This window comes from Canis lupus, chromosome 28 (assembly GCF_003254725.2).
Source record: "Canis lupus dingo isolate Sandy chromosome 28, ASM325472v2, whole genome shotgun sequence".
Lineage (NCBI taxonomy): Eukaryota > Metazoa > Chordata > Mammalia > Carnivora > Canidae > Canis > Canis lupus.
The window spans coordinates 40,192,412-40,214,474 of NC_064270.1; the positions used below are offsets into that span (position 1 = coordinate 40,192,412).

Sequence of the window (22,063 nt, forward strand, 5' to 3'; positions counted from 1 at the left end):
ATACCTCCAGTTTTGTTTTTCAAGATTGTTTTGGCTATTCAAGGTCTTTCATGGCCCCGTACAAATTTTAGGATTGTTTGTTCCAGCTCTGTGAAAAATGCTGGTGTTATTTTGATAGAGATTACATTAAATGTGTAGATTGCCTTGGGCTATATAGACATTTTGCCAATATTCTTTCAACCCATGAGCATGGAATGTCTTTTCATTTCTTTGCGTCATCTCATTTCTTTCATCAGTGTTTAATAGTTTTCAGAGGACAGGTTATTCACCTCTTTGTCAGTTTATTCCTGATATTTTATTGGTTTTGGTACAGTTGTAAATGGGATTGTTTTCTTAATTTCACTTTCTGCCACTTCGTTGTTAGTATATAGGAATGCCACAGATTTCTTCTGTTGATTTTGTACCCTGTGATTTTACTGAACTCATTTATCAGGTCTAGTATTTTTTTTTAGTGGATTCTTTAGGACTTTCTATATATAGTATCATGTCATCTCCATCACTTCTTACCATTTGGATGCCGCCTTTTTCTTTATGTTGTCTAATTGCTGTGGCTAAGACTTCCAGTACTGTGTTGAATAAAAGTGGTGAGAGTGGACATTCTTGTGAGGTCTGGGAATTTTTTTTAATTGTAGTAAACTATTCAGAGTTTAATATTGGTCATTTTAACCAATATTTGTAAGCATGTAATTCAGTGATATTAATTACAGTCACAATGTTGTGTGAACATCAGCACTCCGTGTACCTAAAACTTCGTCTGAAGAAAAACTCTGTCCCCATTAAATAACAGCTCCCCATTTTCCCCTTCCTTAGGCCCCAATAATCTCTATTCTGCTTTCCGTTTCTATGGAAATCCCTGTCTATAGTAGGGGCCTCATATAAGTAGAGTTATACAACATTTGTCCATTTGTATTTAGCTTATCTCACTGTGCATAATGTTTTTAAGGTCTGTCTGTGTTGTAGTATATAGCAAAATTTAAAATTTTATTAGAGCAGTTTTAGGTTCACTATAAACTTAAGAGGAAACGACAAAGATTTGCCTCATACCCCCGTCCTCCCCCTCAGCCTCCTCCGCTATCAGCATCCCCCACCAGATGGTACATTTGGTACAACCAGAGAGCCAACACTGATACATCATTATTGCCCAGAGTCGTTATCAACCTGTTTACAGTATGGTTCACTCTGGGTGGTAAACATTCCCTGGGCTGGGCAAATGTCTAATGGCTCGTGTCCATCTTATAATATCCTGCAGAGCAGTTTCTCTGCCCTGAAAGTCCTCCCTGCTCTGACTGTTCCTCTCCTCCACTCACCCCTACAACCACCCATGTATTCACGGTCTGCAAAGTTTTACCTTTGCCAGGGTGTCATGTTGTCAGGGTCACACAGCCTTTTCATTCTGGTTTCTTTCGCTTCATTATATGCATTTAAGGTTCTTTCATATTTTTTCATGGCTTGATGGCTCATTTCTTTTTAGTTCTGAATAATAATATTCCAATGTCTGGATGGACCCACAGTTCACATTCTGAAGAATGACCATCTTGGTTGCTTCCAAATTTTAAAAATTATTATGGATAAAATTGCTATAGACATTTGTGCGCAGGTTTTCATATAGACATAAATTTTCAGCTCCTTTGGGTAAATGCCAAGGAGCACAATTGCTGAATCGTATGGCAAGAGAATGTTTAGTTTCAGAAATGACCAAACTTTCTTGCAAAGTTCCTGCACCACTTTGCATTCCCACCAGCAGTGAATGAGAGTTTCTGTTGCTCCACATCTTTACCAGCATTTGGTGGTGTCAGTGATTTGGATTTTTGCCATTCTAATAAGCGTATAGTGGTATCTTGTTTTCATTTGCATCTCCCGAGGATGTAATGTGGAGCATCTTTTCTTTCATATGCTGATTTGTCTTTTGTATATCTTGTTTGATGAAAGGTCTGTTAAGGTTTTTGCCCATTGTGTAATTGGGCTGTTTTCTTATTGTTGATTTTTTTTTTTTTAAGATTTTATTTATTCATGAGAGACTCAGAGAGGCAGAGACACAGGCAGAGGGAGAAGCAGGCTCCACGCAGGGAGCCTGATGCAGGACTTGATCCCGGGACTCTGGGATCACACCCTGAGCCGAAGGCAGATGCTCAACCGCCAAGCCACCCAGGCGTCCCTCTATTGTTGATTTTAAGAGTTCTTAGTATATTTTGGATAACAGTCCTTTATCAGCTGTATCTTTTGCAAATATTCTCTCCTGGTATGTAGTTTATCCTTTCATTCTCTTGAATGGATCAGGATTTCATTCCATTTTATGGCAGAATTAAATGTGGGTTTGTTGAAGTAGGAAATTGTACATTTCTAATTTTTTTTTATTTTTAGTCATTGAACTTTTAAATATTTTATTCTCAGAGAATATATTCTTCAAAAGCTATTTGGAAATGGAATTATTTATATGCACTGAATGAACTTACTGGTCAGAAATAACTTGCTACAATTTTTCTAAAATTACAATGGTAAGTAACCATTGTTTGCTTAAAATGTGGTAAAACTTTGACTTCTTGTATCATTTACCTCGTAAATATATCACTTACTTGATAATCTTACCTATTTTAACGTTTCTTTAATTTAGAAATATTTGTGAGTTCTTCCACATGTGTTGAAATATACAGAAATGTTGATTTAGTTTTATAAGGAAGCATCTCAGGGCTATGCCTGCGCCTAACAGATACTAATAAAAGATGGCACATAAGGGGGCATCTGGTTGGCTCCATGGGTGGAACATTGGCTTTTGATCTTAGAGTTGTGAGTTCAGGCCCCATGTGGGACGCATAGAGCTTACTAAAAATTAAAAAAAAAAAAAAAAAAAAAAGAAGGCTGATAAGGAGAGAAATGATAGCAGCCTTGTTTTTCTAATATGATAGGCTAGGTTTAAAGATCATTTCCCAAACTCAGGGATTCTTCCCCTTTTGGTACCAATTTCTCAAAATAATGGCCTTTTTTTACATAAACGACAAAAATGCTAGTCATTGTCTTCTTGCTAGTTTGAGTGTGAAATACCAAGGAATGGTTTTGTGGTACCTGGCTGGGTTTGCAACGGGAGGAGTTCTGCTGACAGCCGGTGAGCAAGCAGGGTTAACAAATGAACTCCAAGCTCCTCGTTCTTTTGTTATTGGTGCGTCCAGTTCTGCGGGTGTGCGACCATGTGTGCGTCCATGCTACTAGCATACCATGAGCAGAAGCACCAAGACACACATGGTCCAGAGACATAAGCAACTAAGTTGCCATTGTGATGAGGGTTCCAGAAAGAGTCAGCAGGCTTCCCTAGACAGTGGAACCTTGGGCTCCGGTGTGAAGGACGGACAAATATGGACAAATATGGACAGGGCTGAGGGGTAGGAGGAGCTGTCCTGGCAGAGTATAGACCATGGAGGGAGGGCTTGAAACAGGACCAGTTTGAGGAATTAAGGCCTGGGTGATCAGACTATAGAAAGCAAAGAGGAGAATAGAGTGAGGATTTTGATCTTTTGATCTAAGGCCAGTTGGGAGTTCACCTGATGCATGTTAAGAAGGGAAATCACACAATCACAATTGTGCATAAAAAATTAAAGTTACCCTAGCTGCAATGTATGGAGGTGGGCTGGAATCATTTTGCGGGCAAGATGTTCATTTGGAAAGTGCGTATTTTTAATTTTCTTCGAAAGAATCCAGTAAGTACTTTGATGATTGTGTTACTGTGTTACAAAGACACTGGCCTGTCTTTGGTAGTTCTGGAGTGCTTTGACTTGCCTTGGCTCAGACTTGTGCAGGGTCCCTGGGGTGGCTGTTTCCTGAAGGAGTCTGAGAGTAAGCAGTCTCCTCCTGATGGCCCTTCCCGGTACTCAGCTTTATCTGCAGGAGAGGGGAGCATGTTCTGTGATGGCCTTTAGGGACAAGAACTTCACATTTTCTAGGGTAGGGTAGGGAAGAGAGCATGGAATATTCTGTATGAATCAGATTTTCCTTGAAGAGTGGTTAAATCTCTGATGGGCTTTAACAACAGAAGTGAAACATGGTTTCCTAAGTTTTGAAGTCCACCGATGTTGGTCTGAGAAAGACTTGTAGTTGGAGAATGGTGCAAACACTGATTTTCCTGGTCCTCTGTGGTCTTCCCTACCTTATGCGCATATGCTTAAGAGAAGTAGGCAAGAGAAATAAAGGCTCTTTTGCTTTAAGTGAAATGGGATTAAAAATAGTGTTTTGTTGAACAATTCTTAGGTTTTTGTGTGCATAGGAAAAAAACCTGAAAATAGTCTGGTCTACTTTCAGAATACAGTTGAGAAATGTTACAAGTTGAGGGCCCTTCCGGTGACTTGGTCCAAGTCTGCCTTTGGCTCAGGGCATGAACCCAGAGCCCCGGGATCGAGTCCCATATCGGGCTCCTTGCATGGAGCCTGCTTCTCCTGTCTCTGCCTCTCTCTCTCTCTCTCTGCCTCTCTGTGTCTCTCATGAATAAGTAAATAAAATCTTTAGAAAAAAAAAAAAGATCCCACCAGCAAAGTATGAGGTTCCAGGTTCTCTATGACCTTGCAAGCAGTTGTGGGTTTTGTTTTGTTTTAGCCATTGTAATACAGACACGCAGTGCTATCCCATTGTGCTTTTGATTTGCATTTCCCTAGAGACTAATGATATCTCATCTTTACCTGTGCTCATTCAACATTCCAACATTCGTATAATCTCTTTGGAAGAAATGTCTATTTAAGTCCTTTGCCCATTTTTTAGTTGGCCCTTTTTAAAAAAAAATTATTGAGTTCTTTATATATTCTGGATGCTAGACCCTTACTTGGTACACGATTTGCAAATATTTCTTCTCACTCTGCATTGTTTTTTCACTCTCAGTGAGTGTCCTTAGATGCACAAGAATTTTCAGTTTAGATGATATCCAGTTTATCTGTTTTTTTCTTCTGTCTGCAGTGCTTTTGGGTGTCTTATCTAAGAAACCATTGCCTAATCCAAGATCATAAAGATTTGCTCCTGTGTTCTTCTGAGAGTCTTATAGATTTAACTCTTATATATAGGTCTTAGACCCATTTTGAGTTAATTTGGTGTGTGGCATTAGGTAAGGGTCCAGTGACTTTCTTTTGCATGTGGATATTTAGTTGTCTTAAGCACCATTTGTTTAAAATGCTGTTTTCCCCCCTTGAGTTGTCTTGGCACTATTGTTGAAAATGAATTGGCCATAGATGCAAAGATATCTGTGTGGACTCTGAATTCCTTCCCCTTCGTCTGTATGTCTGTCTTTATGCCAGTACCACACTGTCTTAATTATTGTAGCTTTGCAGTAAATTTTGAGATCAAGAAGTGTGGGTCTTCCAACTTTGTGGTACTTTTTTTTTTTTTTCTTGAAGGAGAAGCTTTTTTTTTTATTTTTTAAGATTTTATTTGTTTGACAGAGCACATAAGCAGGGGGAGTGGCAAGCACAGGGAGAGAGAAGCAGGCTCCCCGCTGAGCAGGGACGCCCCAGTGTCCATCCCAGGACCCTGATATCATGACCTGAACTGAAGGCAGACACTTAACCCTAGGTGAGCTACCTAGGTGCCCCAATTTTGCTCTTTTTAAAAATTCTTTTGGCTATTCTGGGTCCTTTATAATCCCACATGCATTTTAAGATTTAGTTTGTCAGTCTGCTGGGAGGTGGGAGAGTAGGGAATACTGCTGGAGTTTTCTAGGGGTGTTGCCTATACTCTGTAAGTCAGGTACTTCCATCTTCACATGAAGTCTTCTAGTCCATGAATGTAGTGTCTTTCCATTTATTTAGGTTTTCTTTAATTTCTTTAAACAATGTTTTTGCGATTCTTCATTTATAAATCTTGCAATCCTTTGGTTAAACTTACTTCTAAGCACTTTAGGAGGATACTGTAAATGGAATCATTTTCTTAATTTCATTTCTGGATTATTCATTGCTGGTGTATAGAAATACAGTTGATCTTTGTGTTTGTTCTTGTGTCCTGTGTCCTCACAACACTTGTTTATTAGCTCTGATAGTTGTATGTAGGACTTTCTACATATAAAATCATGCCATCTGCAAACAGAGAAAGTTTTGCTTATTCCTTTTCAATCTGGATGCCATTCGTTTTCCTTGCCTAATTACTCTGGCTGGAACCTTCAGGAGAAAGCTTCCCAGAAATGTTCAGGGTAAACATCCTTGTCTTCCTGATCTTATGGGGAAAGCATCCACATTTTCACCATTAAGTGTGATGTTAGGGGATCCCTGGATGGCTCAGCGGTTTAGCGGGCGTGATCAGCCCAGGGCGTGATCCTGGGGTCCCAGGATCGAGTCCTGCATCAGGCTCCCTGCATGGAGCCTGCTTATCCCTCTGACTGTCTCTGCCTCTCTCTCTCTCCCTCAAAGTGTGATGTTAGCTGTGGATTTTTTTTTTTTGTAGGTGCTCTTTATCAAGTTGAAGAAGGTCCCTTCTGTTCTTAGTGTATGAGCGCTTTTATCATGATCGGGTGCTAGATTTTGTCAAGTGCTTTGTCTACAGATGAGATAACCATGTGATTTTTTTTTTTTTTTGTCTTTTAATTCTATTAACATGGTATATTATTGTGTTGGTTTATCCTGAGATGTTAAACCATCCTTGTATTCATTCCTAAGATACAGTTATTCTTCCTTTTACTAAAATACTGTTTATTCTGGTAGCAGAAAAAATGACTTTCAGTTGTCCTTTCTGATTTTTCCATTTTATTTAGATAATCTGCCACAAACTGTTTTTTTAGTGATTGACTAGAAAATGATATTCAGATCCTTCTGTTGTGCCATTTTATCCAGTCTACTCATAATTTGGAGAAACTGTTTTAGTTGCTTTTGAGATTATAGTGTGTCTGGTTTAGAACCCTACTATATCTCTTACAGGTTTTCCATTTTTTATGTTTGGTGAAGGCTTAATTCACTTCTGTTAGTTCATGTCTGGTTTCTGAAAGAGAAGTCTTGCCTTTGGTGATCTGCTTTGAACAGATAGTTAAAAATGCAATATCTGTGTGTGTTTATATATGTAAATATATACATTCATATATATACATGCACATTTATTTGTGTCTGCTAGTAGAAAATTTTTTATGTAAATGTGTAATTTACATTTCAGAGTGCTCTATCATTGTATTCACCATAATAAGTAGAAATTCTCTATTTATCTGACATTCTCAGTAGACTTTTTGTCCTTGGAGAGTAGATAGTACTCATAAATCTGAATATAGTCAGTAATTTTTTAGTGTGATTTTCCCAAAGCCTTGTGTCACTGGATTAATTATCTGTGTTATAGTTCGGAGTTCCTATAATATATACGCATGCCACTCTAACAGGTACTATGGAGCATAAGGTAAATAGTGTGGTCAGTGCCCTTGATACACCTCTTACAGAGTTCAGAGATAGAGGAGAGAATGGATTTGGTGACAGTAAGAAAGGACCTGGGTGGGTTGAAGCAGGTGATCTTGCTGAATGGTGGAGGCAGACACGCCTTAGAGTGAGCTCCAGAAAGGGTGGGAAGAAAGGAGGTGGAGACTGTGAGACCATAGCACTGTCCAGCTTTGTTTTAAGAGGATGAAGTGGAGGTCAGCTTTTTTTTTTCTTTAAGATGAGAGATTACAGCATGTCTATGTGAAATTAGGACTAATCTATCTGTTAGAGGGCGAAAATGGATGGTGTCATAGCATGAAGGTTGTCTTCCGAGCCGAATCCTCGAAGAGCCCAGGTGGGGCAGGACCCTCCTGGTGGCACAACTATGTGAAGGATCTGTTCTGGGTGCTTCTGTTTTTGAGTGAAATAGGCAGAATCACTAACGGTGAGGCAGGGGACTGGTGCGCAGGAAGTGTAGGCAAGGACGAGGGGTGAAGAGGTGGTTGCCAGGTGGTCTGGGAGCACCTGTGGAGGGCCATGGAGGCGGGAGAGCGAGAGCAGACCCCTCTTCTAGGGAAGGCTGCTGGACAGCTCCGTGATTGGAGGCCCAGGCGGGGGAGGGCCGGCTTTTGAGTCAGCTCCTGGGAAGCCCAGGATGAGAGCCTGGGAGAAGGTGGACACCAGTAAACAGGATGTAGGGGAGGTACGATGAGGTTGGCTGCCGATGAAAACACACAAGCATGGAGTGCACAGTCCCGGGTGCCTGGGAGCCAGATCGGAAAAGCACCCACCTACCCTTGGCCATACTTGCACTGTGGATTCAGTTCCCCTGCTTTTGGACTTGATATAAATGGGATCACACCGTAAGTGCTCTGTAGTATTTTCTTTGTGAGACTAATCTCTTTTGCTTGGTGTGGCCAAAATCTGCCTGCTTTCATTGCTGTGTGGTGTCACCCTATGAATGCTCCACCATGTGTGCCTCTTTCTACTGGACATTCTGGTTGGTTGTTGTGTGAATGTGCCTCTGTAGGTGCTGTAGCACTAAGCGCCTGTGTTGCTGGCGGCTGTGTGTCTGGTGTGGGGTTTCTGGGTCCTTGATGTGTGGTTGCTGAGCCTTGGCAGACGCTGCCAAACAGTCTTCCAAGGGCTTGTGCAGTTTTTCTGCCACAAGCAGTGTGTGAGTTCCTGTTGTTCCCCATCCTGTGACACTTGGAACAGCAATTTGGGCGGGTGTGTGGTGGTTTTCACTTGCCTTGGCTGACAGCTGAAGAGGATGAGCACTGTTCGAGATCCTTACTAGCCTGGGATGGGGTGTTGATGAGACCTTAAGGGGGAAAAGAAGATTGGCTTTCATCGTGACCATTTTCTGGGACTTTTTCACGCAGTGCCGGCAGTGAGGTGAGAAGGTCAGGAAGGGGCCGGTGGTCTCAGGAGGAGCGTGCACAGGTCTGGGTCTCCCCGACGTCCTGCTGCTGCTGTTGGGGTCAGCAGAGCTGCATTCCTTACCAAGGACAGACAGGTCTCTGGCCAGGAGGTTGCATTTAAGTAATCCTCCACAACTTGAACTACCTGAAGAGAGGAGAGAAAAAATGAAATAGCTGGAAACTGTATCTTCCCTGTCATTGTTGTGGTTTCATTTTGTTTTGACAATGACTCAACAATTTGGGTAGTAAGTTCTGATTCTGTGTACTATTTGGTAAACGGAGGAGTGCTGACACTTGTGTATTGCTAGGCCATTAAGCAGGGTGATGGTCCGATTCATGCCTTTGAGAAGGTTCCTTCTCTGCCTTGGGCAGCTGGAGCTCCCACGGGCGTGGGAGGGAGTGGAGCAAGCTAGGCGGGAGGCTGCCCGGTAATTCAGCCTGAGATGACGGTCACTTTGGACACAGGGCAGTGGCAGTACAGATCGACGGACGTGGAGGAAATGAAATGTTCACACTTGCATGTTTTGTTTTGAAAAGCTTAGAGGTTTGGGAAAGTGCAAGACTAATCCAGCAAGCACCTGTGTACTCAGACACACACCCGGACCCGCGGCTACTGCTGGCCGCCTCCCCCGGCCCCGAGGCCTGACTCCGTGCCACCCCTTGCTCAGTCTGTGTCTCGGCCCCCGTCGTCCTGCTCCTGGCAGGACCCAAACCTTGTCTCCCCATCTGCCTGCCCGAGCGTTCCAGAAGCTCTGCTCAAGGGGTTCATTCATAGTGACTCCACTCACTGAGATGTCCGCCCGGGCGCCAGGACTCCGTGCTCTGTTCCCCAGGGTCCCGGGCAGCCGCCCGCTTACAGCGGTCACTGAGTACGTCGCTGCACGTTGAGAATCAGCTGCTGCCCTCGGATCTCACCCGGGCACCGATACTGTGGCAGTCCTGCGTTTCCTTGATGAAATGAAGAGCTGCCATCTGATGAGACCACTTGTGAACCTGGGTGCTCACCCGCCTCTCGTGCGCCCCACCCTCCCCGACTGCCCACGCCGCCCCCCGCCACGCACCTTCCCAGGGTGGGGGCCCTGCTCCCCCATGTCGCCAGCCCCCCTAGGCCCCGCCAGGCTGCGGGCACGTGAACGTGGCTTCATGGTCTCCGGCTTGTTGACGACAGTCTCCCTCTGGGCCCCTTCCCCTCCACATGTCCTGTTCCTGCTCCTTCTGCCCTCCCGCGCCTCTCCCCACCTGCCCACCCAGCCCAGAAGCTTCCTCGGGGCCCCTGACTGGGCCCTCTCCTGCTAACGGCTCTTTCCTGGGTTTATTTTGAACAGTAAGTACTGACTTCCTGTTATGGCAACTGATGATTTAGCTTTTTTGCTCACATCACCTTCTACCCACGTGCACCCCTGCCTTTCCTGCAAAAAAAAAAAAAAAAAAAAAAAAGGAAAGAGAGTTGAGAGCATCCTGTGGGGCGTCTCCTGCTGACTGTGCGGATAGTGTCGGTTACTAACTGAAGAGGACGTTTTCTTTTCCACGCGGGCTTCATTTCCCGGAGCTAATGATTGCCTCGCGGGTCCACAGCTCGGTTCTGTGTCCAGTGCGGTGTCCCCGCCTGTGAGTCCCTCTAGCCCTCCTCTCCCCCAGTGACGACGTCTCCCCGCGGGGCCTGCGGCTCTGCGGGGCTCCTGGCTCCAGTCCTGGGACTGTCCTCGCCAGTGTTGGGCTGTCACGTCCCCCATCTTCCTTTGCCTTGGTTTATTCTCATTTGCCAACTTGCATCTTCCAGTGGTTTCCTGAGAAGGGGGCTTTGGTTGTGGTTTTTGCATGTTCCAGAACATCTTTACTCCTCTCTTAAACGCAATTGAAAATTTGGCTTTGTGTAGAATCATAGATTGAAAATTATTTTTTCTCAGAATTATCTTTTTTAAGATTGTATTTATGCATGACACAGAGAGAGGCAGAGACACAGGCAGAGGGAGAAGCGGGCTGGACGCAAAGAGCCTGACATGGGACCCGGAGCTGGAGCCGGACGGACGGACGCTCAGCCGCTGAGCCACCCGGGGGCCCCTTTTCCTCAGAATCTCGAGGATGGCTGCATTCCAGCCGCCCTTTTCCTGCATCCCGTCTGATGCGCTCCGAGCCCTTTGGTGTGGGACCTGTTGGCTCTCCGTGGAGGACTTGAGAGCCTCCTCTTGTCCTTGTGTCACGGTTGTCCCGGAGGCCGCCGGGGCAGGTCCGGCGCTCAGCGGCCCGCATCGGCCGGGGCTCCCGGGCTTCTTTGATGTTTGCGTCATTTCCTTGTCTCTCGCCTTTCTGGAGCTTGTGACCTGGATGACGCGCCACCTAACCTGACCCTCTGATTATCTTCTCTTTCCTCTCGTCCACCTCTTTGTGTTTTTGCTCTAAGAGGTGCTGAGTTTTAAATTTATTTCCACCATTTGAATTTCAAAGCACACTTGCCTGTTTTCCCTTTCTCGGTAGTGGGTAGAGGGCAGTGGGTAGTGGGTAGAGGGTAGTGGGTAGTGGGTAGAGGGCAGTGGGTAGTGGGTAGAGGGTAGTGGGTAGAGGGCAGTGGGTAGTGGGTTGAGGGTAGTGGGTAGAGGGCAGTGGGTAGTGGGTAGAGGGTGGTGGGTAGAGGGCAGTGGGTAGTGGGTAGAGGGTAGTAGGTAGTGGGTAGAGGGTAGTGGGTAGTGGGTAGAGGGCAGTGGGTAGTGGGTAGAGGGTAGTGGGTAGAGGGTAGAGGTAGTGGGTAGAGGGCAGTGGGTAGAAGAGGGTAGTGGGTAGTGGGTAGAGGGTAGAGGGCAGTGGGTAGAGGGTAGTGGGTAGACGGTAGTGGGTAGAGGGCAGTGGGTAGTGGGTAGAGGGTAGTAGGTAGTGGGTAGAGGGTAGTGGGTAGAGGGCAGTGGGTAGTGGGGTAGAGGGTAGTAGGTAGTGGGTAGAGGGTAGTGGGTAGAGGGCAGTGGGTAGAGGGTAGTGGGTAGTGGGTAGAGGGTAGTGGGTAGAGGGCAGTGGGTAGTGGCATGCCGCTCCCCCCAAAGCCCGCTGCACGTGACGGCACCCTGCGCCCTAGCACGGGCCTGGGCTGCCGGGAGGCTCACCAGCTTCACGCAGGGCCGTGCTCACTTAGAACAATATTAGCTCCCTGAGGACATGAACTGTCGTGTCTTTGATGTTTTGGCGATGCGCTGTGCCTCTTCCCTCCAGCTTCCTTGTTCTGGTATTTTCTTTTCACCATCTGCAGAGCCTGAGCTGCTGGTTCATGTCTAAGATGCAGCCACCTTGGTGCCAACAGGCAGTTCCGTGAGCAGGTGGGCTTTTCACCTGGAGGGCTTCCCTGTGCTTGGTCATTTCTTTAGGGACCCCAAGGGTTTGAACCTTGAAGCCTTTTCTACCCAGATTTATCATTTTGGAGAGGAGGCCTGGAGGTGATGGGAACTCGTCCCTCCTGGCAGCTGGCATTTGGGTGGGCAGCAGGAAGGGGAGGAGCCGCATGCTCTCACTTCACAGGATGGGGACAAGCTTAGGGACTCAGCAGTTCAGTAAATGGCCTCCTGCCATCTCTCCATGCCCAGCACCTGGTGTGGAGCGTGGCTGAGGCCCCCAGCAGATTTGAGACTTCGGCCCCCCGTGTGCACTGAGACTGTCACCTGCCATGCCTCCCGCCCCTTGCCGTCTTCTGCGTGTCGAAGCCTGCCCACCATTGTCGCTTTGTAAATGGACACCTTTCCGGTTCTCTCCGGCACCTTTGTGGTGGTGGGAGGGAAAGGCCCGTGCCCACAGTGGGCCACACCGGACAGAAAGTCAGAGCTGGGTTCTTAGGGCTGCCACATGTGCATCATGGTTTCTGAGTCCGACCTGAACGTTTCCTGAGTAAGTTCTGCATCAGCCAGACGATGCCCTCCCAGCAGAGTGCCTCGGCGCCCGGGAGCCTCGCTGCCCCTGTGCGGAGACGCAGTGCCGTCACCTGTGGCCAGCGGCACCGAGCGGGCCCTGCGCAGGGGCCTCTAGCTGCCAGAGCCACCATGCGGTGTGCGGCAGGTGTCAAGCCCCCTCGGCGCCCTCAGCACCATATTTACACTTTAAGCATCACACTAGTTTTGTAAAGTAATGGCCATCATATTAAATTTATGTTGATAATATACATTCTGTTTTGTAATGTTGTTAGTATTTAGTTTGTATATTTATTTTGACTTTAGAGCTCTTCTAAACTCTGCGGACAGCATTTTCTAATTTTAGATTCATACATATTTACATAGCTTAATGAAAATAATTTCTCACCAGTGGCAGTCATGGAAGTTTCTCTTTTAAAAGATTTAGTCCATTTTAATTAAGTTTAAAAATCACTGACAGAGCTAGAATGCCATTAATTATATAATATCGTACACCCCCTGGGTATGAATGACAGATTTAGTCCCATTTAGTCCAATACAGAATGTTTTAATTTCATTTAAGCAAATTGGGTTATTTTGAGGAAATTAATTTTAAAAGTGGCACTTCTAACAAGAAGCCTAGTCTCCTAGTCCTGTTTTTTGTTTCTTTAAAAAAAAGGAAGGAAAGACATCCCAGGCAAAAGAATTCAGTGTGTGTGTAAAGGTCATGCACAGCGCAGGTGAGGTGAGAGCTTGTTTCTCCGGAAGTTCTGTATGAACCATTTGGCGAAAATGTTAGTGCACACCTTTAAGATTTGTAGGACTTATGGCAGCTTTGGGGCGGGTTGGGGGGAGTTCTTCAAGCACTTTCAGTTGTGGGGTCTGTTTCTTAGTATTGGACACACTGGTCACAGTAGCTGTGCAGCAGTGTTGATCTCTGAACACTCCCGCTGCCTCCGTGGGGCCCTGCTTGTGCAGAGCACTCACAGCTGGCCGGGCCCTTTGCACTGGTGTCCCAGCAGCAGGGGTGGGTTGGTGCTGACCCAGCTCATCCTCGTCCTCTCAGCAGCCAGAGAGGAGATTGTCCAGGGCAGCTGATGAAGGTGACAGGTCCCTGGGGTGGAGGAGCCTGCCGACAGCAGCCTAGACAGCAGCCTGTGCGGGACCAAGCCCAGGTCCTTGTCCTGAATCAGTCCACGCGCAGCGCCCCCGTGTGGGAGGAAACTGTCTTTTTTATTTTTCTTGATCCAGGAGTGCATTTCATGAATTCATGAAATTCATGAAGTTGAATCTATCCCTCTAGGCCTTAGCCTTAGGACACCTAAGAACTTTTCTTTCCCCCTTGCCTGTCTGTACCCTGTGGCCTTTACCCTTAATGAGCTGATGGCCAGGATCTTTGTGTGGATAATGTCAGAAATGTCAGGTGTCCAACCAGCAGTGTGACTAGGTGATGGTGTCATTCTCAATGGTAATGACTGTATCCAGTCAATGAAGGAGGTTTGTACTGTGTATAATGTTATTTTGTACAGAATCTAGCAAAAGTTATTGCAAAGAGTATTAAAACATCGGTTAATGTCATGTAAGAATCAGATTTATAAGTTAATATTAGGCATGCCTGCATGCATCATAAAATGAGACAGCAGTCTTCTAGGACCAATATTTTTGGTTTATTTTTTCCATTGACTTCCTAAATTTTATTCTGTATTCTTATATAAAAATAGTGCTGTCTAGATAAATCCTGGGGTCCTAGTGACCAAGCATTCAATCCACTCAGCAAAACCCATAAGCCCATATGTGCTCCTGGGCTCTGGGTGCCAGAACCACAATGGGCTGCTTGGGAATTACACATTTCCCATGAAAATGTTGCTTTATCCAGGGAGAAAGTTTTATATGTGTCTTTCTTTTGAATCTTTTTTATTGACCTTTGATATTATTATTCCTTTCAAAATCCTAATCTGGTGAATTATTTCTGTATTTTATTGACAGCTGACATCATCTCAACTGTTGAATTTAATTACTCTGGAGACCTTCTTGCAACAGGAGACAAGGGCGGCAGAGTTGTTATTTTTCAGCGGGAACAAGAGGTCAGTGATTCACAGTCCACAAGCCAAATGAAATCCAGCCTTTCTCGTGTCACTTGGAAGGAAGGAAAGGAGCACAAGCACTTTATCTCAGTCTCTGACTTCACTTAGATTCAGTTACATCACATTAACTGTTGAGAAGCTTATCGCGGGGGTGAGCAAGGTTGTGTTTCAGCTCCCTGACATCCAACCACTGGGCCCCAACTGAGTCCCTTGTGCCCGTGTCTTCGGGGGGCAGCGAGCAGGGAGTCCTTGCCCTACCCACAGGCTGTCGTGAGGACCAAATGCAGGATGTGGCGTGATGGAGTTCTGCCTCTATTTGCTTTCATCCTGTAAGTAATTAAAGTGGCTGTTGGTGAAAATCACTTCAGCCTGTGAAGGTGCTGGCTCCCAGTCCTTGTCCAGCTGTGCAGTGTGCTCCGAATGGCTCCTGCCGCACTAGCTGCAGGCAAGATTCTGTGTGTCCTGAGGGGCCATGAAATCTCTCTCCCTCCTCAGTCAGAGGTGAGCGACCCTGCTGCTGCCCTGCCCCCTGAGGGCCCCACCGTCCTTGCTGGGAGAAAGGGAGGACCCCAAAGATGAATTGCCCTCATGAGCAGTTTTTTTAGGTCACTCCCCCTTTTGGGGGGGAAAGGGCAGAGAAGCCCTCTTTTTCAGAATGGGGCGGAGAACCAGGTCTTGCCAGCACCGCCTCCCCTTTCTGGGGATCCTCATCAGAGTTCGTGATGACTGCTGATGAAGGAAGCAAGATCACTTGCTGTTTCGCTGGGCTGCTGTGCACATGTTTCCAGGCGAGGACCACGGTGCAGCCAGGCCTGGGTTTCTGTCAAGATCTGTCTCTTTCCCTCACAGCTTCACACATGAGTCCCTTGTCTGTGTCCAGGCAGGTCATGGGCAGTTACTTTCTCATCTCCAGATTCTAGTCTCTTATTTTTGTGGTAAAACTGATATGGCAGCTGGTGGGCCTCTGCTTCCTTCCAGTAGATGTGCAAGGCAGCGAATGCCGGCCCTGCCACCAGAGAGGGGGTGCCTAGGGGCATCTACGGGAGAGTGAGCCCTGGGCGCCCCCACAGTAGGAGTGGAGGGTTGCTCTGGTAAATGGGAAGAGATTTATGGGATGCCAGCATCGTTATTAAAATAGACCTGTTGCAGCTCTAATTTGGATACATCCATGTAGATTTTAAAACCTTTTTAATCCTATTTTTTCTGGTTTGTGATGGTGGAATTCTTTTATGGAGATAGTCTCTCTAGATCTTCATAGATGGTTTGATAAGTTTATAATTTTGCATTCTTTCCCCAGAGGTAGATTATTAGATGGTGCTGTTTTAAAAGAACTATGTATTTTATCCCTTTCAGCATCAGTGGAGTTTATTACTTTTAGCAGAAGGATTATTTAACAGATTACTGAGTCATAGCTGTTGTAAATTTAAGAGTTCACTTTTAGCTCCTTAAAGTTCACCGTTTTAATGGTATCCTTATAGAAAAAGAAATTTTTCTCATTTTTGTGAGTCACTAAACCTAAAAGATACTACCTTCAAATGTGAAATAGATTATAATTAAACTTAAGCATCTTGTTACAAAAAATGTTGGGCATTACAATTTTGAGAACCTGTAGCATGACGTGTTTTGTTCAGATGTATTAAATCATGATTAATAATGTGAGAGAGCACAATTATACAGCAGGGGGTTGTTAACATTGTTTAAATTTGATAATCCTGGCCATCTGCAACTTCATAAACCCTGGGCAACTGTTTTCCCCCATGTTTTTCTTCATGTTTTGGTTAACACAGAGCCTTCATGTTCCATCTATTTTGAAACTATTCCGGTAGTTGTCATATGTAACCCTCACTGTGACTTGGATTTTTCCAGTGCCGTCAGGTATGCGGCCACCGCCCTCCCTGCAGAGCGCTGGGGCACCGGCCTGCACGAGGCACACAGGGTGAGGATGCCGCAGGGCTGCACTTGACGGCCGACGGGGGCCTAGGTGTCAATGTCAAGCCTGGGGGTTGGGGCCAGAGGGAGCTGTCGGGAGTTCAGTATGTGCACCAACGTGCCGTAGGGAACAAAGGCAGCGGGGTGATTTTTGAGTTTTTTTTCTTTTTAGAGCAGCGCCATCCATTTCAAGAAGCCCAACGTGTCAGTGTAAGGTGAGCAGTTTAGGGAGGGGGCTCAGCTCTGCAGCTCACTCTGCAAACTATTCTGTTTGAGTAGTTCCTCTAGTGACACCAGCACTCCATGTGTCTGAAAACCAGATGCACCTTCCATCATCTTCCTGTCCTGCTTGTCAATCCTGTTCCCAGCTACTTAGGCTGGCAGCCTCATGGCTCTGGCTCTGCCCTCCCCAGGACCCACCTGCCGCAGGCAGGCACGTCTGTCTTGAGGCCCCTCCTCTCGCCTTTTCTGTACCTAACTCCTCCCTGGACAGAGCATGGACACCAGTCCCTGCCGGTGGGTCCTCGAAGCCTGATGTGGGGTCTCACCTATTAGACAGAGGCTTTAGGTGTGGGGGTTGGTGTGGCTCCTAACAGGAAGATGGGCCTGCAGTGCAAGAAGCGTCTGCCCTGGGCTCCCGTTCCTGGAGAGCGTGCCTGGGAGGATGGGCAGCACGTGCATGTGGGCACCTCGTAGAGCTGTTCCTATTCTGTTTTCTCAGAGTTCATTATAGTCTTGAGGTGTGGAACTAAGTGATTCCACAGATTTTTTTTTTTTTTTAAGATTTCCATTTCCTTTTTCTCATTGGAAAATTAGAAGCATCTGCTGGTGTTCTCCTTACTTGTAGAGAGGGGTGCGGGCCGGAAGAGTTTATGCACCTCACACACCTGCTCATGGAAACCATGTCCTAGATCCTGGAGTCCATGCATGGTTTCCAGGAGAGTCCAGCACACAAAAAAGCCATGCAGATTCATAATATGCGATCCTAATTCAGAAATATAAAGAAATCTAGACATAAGGGTTCCTCCGTTTCACTTGATTTCTTTGACACACAGCCTAAAGTGTTAAAATATGTGATTTTAGGTGCTGACTATATACCAAGAATTAAAATCTTGGTATCCTTGGTTTTTAATTATGTAGTATTTTTATTATTTCATAGAAAATGTCATTCTGGATACAGATGATTTCAAATTAATACAATTACATTTATGAACCCACCACCCAGGTATTATTCTTTCCTAAAAGAAAAGCAAGCCCTCAGCTCCTGTTGTGCTCTCCCCATCTTGTCCAGCTTTGTTCCCAGATCTTACCTCCTCCTTACTCTGCCTTCCCAGAGTGGGTTATTATTGAAGACAATATGCATCTCCCCAAGGGTGTTCTACTTTTACTGTAATGTGTAGAAAAGTTTTATGTGTGTGAAAAAGTGCCATCACAGATGTCCTCTGCTGGGCTGGTCACCGCATGGGTGACTGTACCCCGGGGCGGGGGTGGCGGGTGGGGGTGGGTACAAGTGTGTTGGCTGGCTGTTCCCCAGTTGTGCGCCACACTGCACAGTGCTGCCCCCTGTGGGCCCACCAGCCTCTCCAGAAAAAATGTAAACGTGCAGGAGCCTCAACTGGCTCCTGCGCAGGCCCTGCTCCGGAGCGCGTGCAGGGGAGCAGGACAGAAGGTCTGGGAAAGCCTCTGTTACGGAGTGTCGGAGTGTCGCCTGTCAGTTCTTGACCAGGGTTTTCTTGAACTTTAAAAACTGTGTGTGATCATTTTATATTCAGATTGATGGGACTGAACTTTTCTCCGCACTGTGCTTTGTTCATTAACACAGCTCATGTTTCCTTGCAGAATAAAGGCCGCCCTCACTCTAGGGGAGAATATAATGTTTACAGTACCTTTCAAAGTCATGAACCAGAGTTTGACTATTTGAAAAGTCTAGAAATTGAGGAAAAAATTAATAAAATTAGGTGGTTACCACAACAGAATGCTGCTCATTTTCTACTCTCTACAAATGGTAAGAGCTTTTATTTTTAAGTGGTTGTTTGACTTAGGATTTTATTTTTAATTTGCCGAGTGTAGCAAATTTTTACATTACTTTTTATTTTCTGCTTTAAACTCTGGGGAGAAAGTAAATTATTAGCTAGATAGCAGGTGATAGGCTAAAAACTTAAAGTATATAGAAGTGAGCACGTGCATACACTCCCCGTGTGGCATTGCTCTATGGCGCATGCTTCCACATCTTTACTTAATACGCTGACAAAATCCAGGTTTATCTCTAACTAGAAATTAATGTTCAAAGTCTCATAGCTTATAAATCAACATAGAACCACGTAGTTTTTCTGCTGTAATACTGGACTAATAGTGGTGCATGAATCAGTTTTTCTTTTAATATGGAAACTAAGGTTTTTATTTTCAGATAAAACTATTAAATTATGGAAAATAAGTGAACGGGACAAAAGAGCAGAAGGTTATAACTTGAAAGATGAAGATGGACGGCTTCGAGACCCATTTCGAATTACAGCACTGCGGGTACACACTGCCTTTCCTCAAACTACCCAGTTCTCTTCCTAGTGTGTCGGGGACAGCACCTAATCAGCTGGTAGAGAAGGCGGCCAGTAGGACTGCTGCAACACCTGCCTTCTCATTCGTGGAAGCTGCTTGTAATCCTAGTCGTCAGTTTATATGTGTGTTAAAATTGGGATTCCTCGTATTTCATTCACATAAGCTGGAAGTCACACGGTATCTTCAGAAAATCTAGTGATCCTAAAGACTCCTATCTAATCCTACAGAAGAAATCTCTCTCAGTGTGTGAGCTGCCTCACACTGCAGAGGTTGTAAGTAGCACATAGGTGGCGGTGCAGTGCACATGGGACTCAGAGCGGTGTCCTGAAGGAAGCCTTGTGGGCTTTGGATGCAAGACGAGGCGTGCACGGCCAGGGTTCCCATTAGCTGGTGTCCTGTTAGCTGAGGCACACACTGAGCTTTCAGAATTCTTTGCCTGACCATAGTATCATCACTTCTTATTCTAACTGTTAAATTTTTTTAATGCTTTTTTTTTAAGGTTTTTATTTATTTATTTGAGAGGGAGCACGAGTGGGGGGAGGGAGATCAAGATAGAAGAGCACAAGCAGGGAGGAAAGGGAGAAGCAGACTCCCTGCTTAGCTGGGAGCCCAGCGCGGGGCTCGATCCCAGGACCCTGGATTCACCACCCAAGCCAAAGGCAGCCACTTAACCAGCAGAGCCACTTAGGTGCCCCTGATTGTTAAATTTTTAAGTATCCTTCATTGCCTTTTTGGTATCGCTGGGCACCCTTCGAAATGACCATTTTCATAAGTTCTGATACCTAGATTTTGTCCACATTTTAACATCTGTGAAATTGAGTAAAAGGAATTGAGTCAGGTCCATTGTCTTGTGATTGGCCCAGTGGTGCGCACCCTGGAGGGTGTGTGACATTGGATGGGCTCTGGGGAAAGAGGTGGGGCACCAGGACGCACCGTGCGCACAGGCAGTAGCGGGGGGACCAACGCTGGAAGTCGTTCGACATGGTCCCTAAAACCATCACCTGCTACATTTGAAGTCTGTTGGTTGGCCTATTTGTTTTTTAACAAAGTTTACATTGTTGAATATTGTTTATCAAGTGAAGACCTACATAGCGAACACATTGCAGATTAGTGGTGAGGTGCCACAGGGAGGGACACCACATTGCAGGGACGCTTCCCTGCTCCACACCCCACCGTAGCGACACTGGGGGCAGAGTGCATGTGGCCTGTCTCAGGTCTGTCCCTCATGCTCTCGGTGCTCGGTGCACCACGGTGCTGGGTGGTAGGTGCAGAGGACAGAGCCACAGCCCAGCAGTGGAGGCAGTGCTACCCATGGTTGGGAAGACAGCAGCGTGGCCAAGAAGAGCAGGATGGCTCATAGACTTAGGTCCAGAGTGTTGCCATTCGTCCAGAGAGTTGACACAGAGAAGCAATGTAATTGACTCAGGTCGAGTTTATAAAACCCTGATGTGAACCAAGATGTTTTGATGTAATCGTGGGCAGGTTTTGTGCCCCCGTGCCCCTGCTTTCACATCCATGTGGCTGTAATAAAGCCCTGTGAGTGACGGCACTGGGGTGACAGCTGCCAACATGTGAAACTCTGAGTGTGACAGAACAGAAAAGGCACTGGGTGCCCTGGGGGCTGTCCTTGCTCTGCCCTGGTCTCCTGTCTGTCACAGCCTTCCGCCGAGCACCCTCTCCCTGAGCTCAGCCCACTTTGCCACACCAGACGCTTGCATGCCTCTGCTAGAAGAACCAGGGGTCTTACTGGGCCCAGTGCTGGTTTTCTTCAGAAGCACTTTTATACATTCACCCAGACACACTTGGTCTAACTGGCCAAAGTGTCATTTCATCAGAAATGGCTGTTATTAACACATTGTGGTTTCAGAGTCACAGGCTGTAAATTGACCTTTGTGACTTTAGGCCCGTATTTGATTTAATTGCCTCTCTGAAAGCTAAAAAAAGGACTGCTTATCTAAACTTAGTTCGGTAGGAGTCAACTATTGCTCTTTTGAAATTTTCCTCTTAAATTTTTAGTGCCAGAAAAGGGACTTGGTTAGAAGGAGCAGCCTTTCTGTCCCAGCATGAGAGTTGCCATGTGCTTTGATCACTTAGGGACTCGTCAGAGGGCGGTGGTGGCCTGCCCTGTGCCTGCAGAACAGACCTGTCCTGCTCCAGAAAATGCTACTATGGTGTCAGCACCTAGCTGGTTGAAAATGAAGGAAATATTAATGCAGATTTCCCCAAGCTCATTTTTGCAGACTTTTGGGCAGAGCAGATGATGTGAGAGCTTTCCTCTAGACTTCCCAGGTGCTCCCTTTGGCTTTTAATTAGAAAAATAAGTTATTACTGTTAATTTTTTTATTTTGCTTTTAAACTTCTGCCTTCTTTCCCACTAGATGTCAGTGACATTGGGACTTTTTTCCTATCCTCACATGTGGGCACGATCACCCATAATGGCGCCCTGCCTCTTGTGTTGGCATTTGTGTGCTCACACCAACCCCTTCCTCTCATCTGTTGCCTGGCTAACTCCACTCTTTACCCGTTGGTGTAGGTGTCCTATTCCCTGACCACAGCACACAGCACAGAGATGGGTTTTTGTGCCCCTTAAAAAAAAAAAAAAGAAAGAAAGAAACTTTTATTAGAGTATGTTATACATACGAGAAACTGTATCTGCCATAGAGGCAAACTGCTCCATGAGTGTTCACAGGCTGACCTGCCCAGGTAGCCAGCACCAGATCGAGCATGGCACCTCCCCAGCTCTCTGAAGGCCCTTCTATGCGCTCTCCCATCCCTGCACCCCTCCCCAGCACAGGGTGTGTGCGCCGAGCAGCAGGGCACCAGGGCAGTGAAGAGGCCCAGGCACCTGGCTGTCA

At 46.0% G+C, this 22,063-nt stretch overlaps 1 protein-coding gene across 4 annotated transcripts in view; it reads left to right on the top strand.

The window, feature by feature from the left end:
• PPP2R2D (protein phosphatase 2 regulatory subunit Bdelta) overlaps positions 1-22,063 on the top strand; it is a 48,119-nt gene that overhangs the window by 14,014 nt on the left and 12,042 nt on the right. For 3 of the 4 annotated variants that reach the window (XR_007406732.1, XM_025467670.3, XM_025467672.3), the window contains exons 3-5: positions 14,629-14,726; positions 18,495-18,660; positions 19,063-19,175. Coding sequence is in view for 3 of the 4 variants with exons in the window: in XM_025467670.3 (XP_025323455.1) it covers positions 14,629-14,726; positions 18,495-18,660; positions 19,063-19,175 (377 nt within the window). In the remaining variant the exon portion in view is untranslated. Of the gene's footprint in view, positions 1-8,090; positions 8,219-14,628; positions 14,727-18,494; positions 18,661-19,062; positions 19,176-22,063 lie in introns of those variants that run through there. The other variant, XM_025467671.3, reaches the window with a different exon arrangement.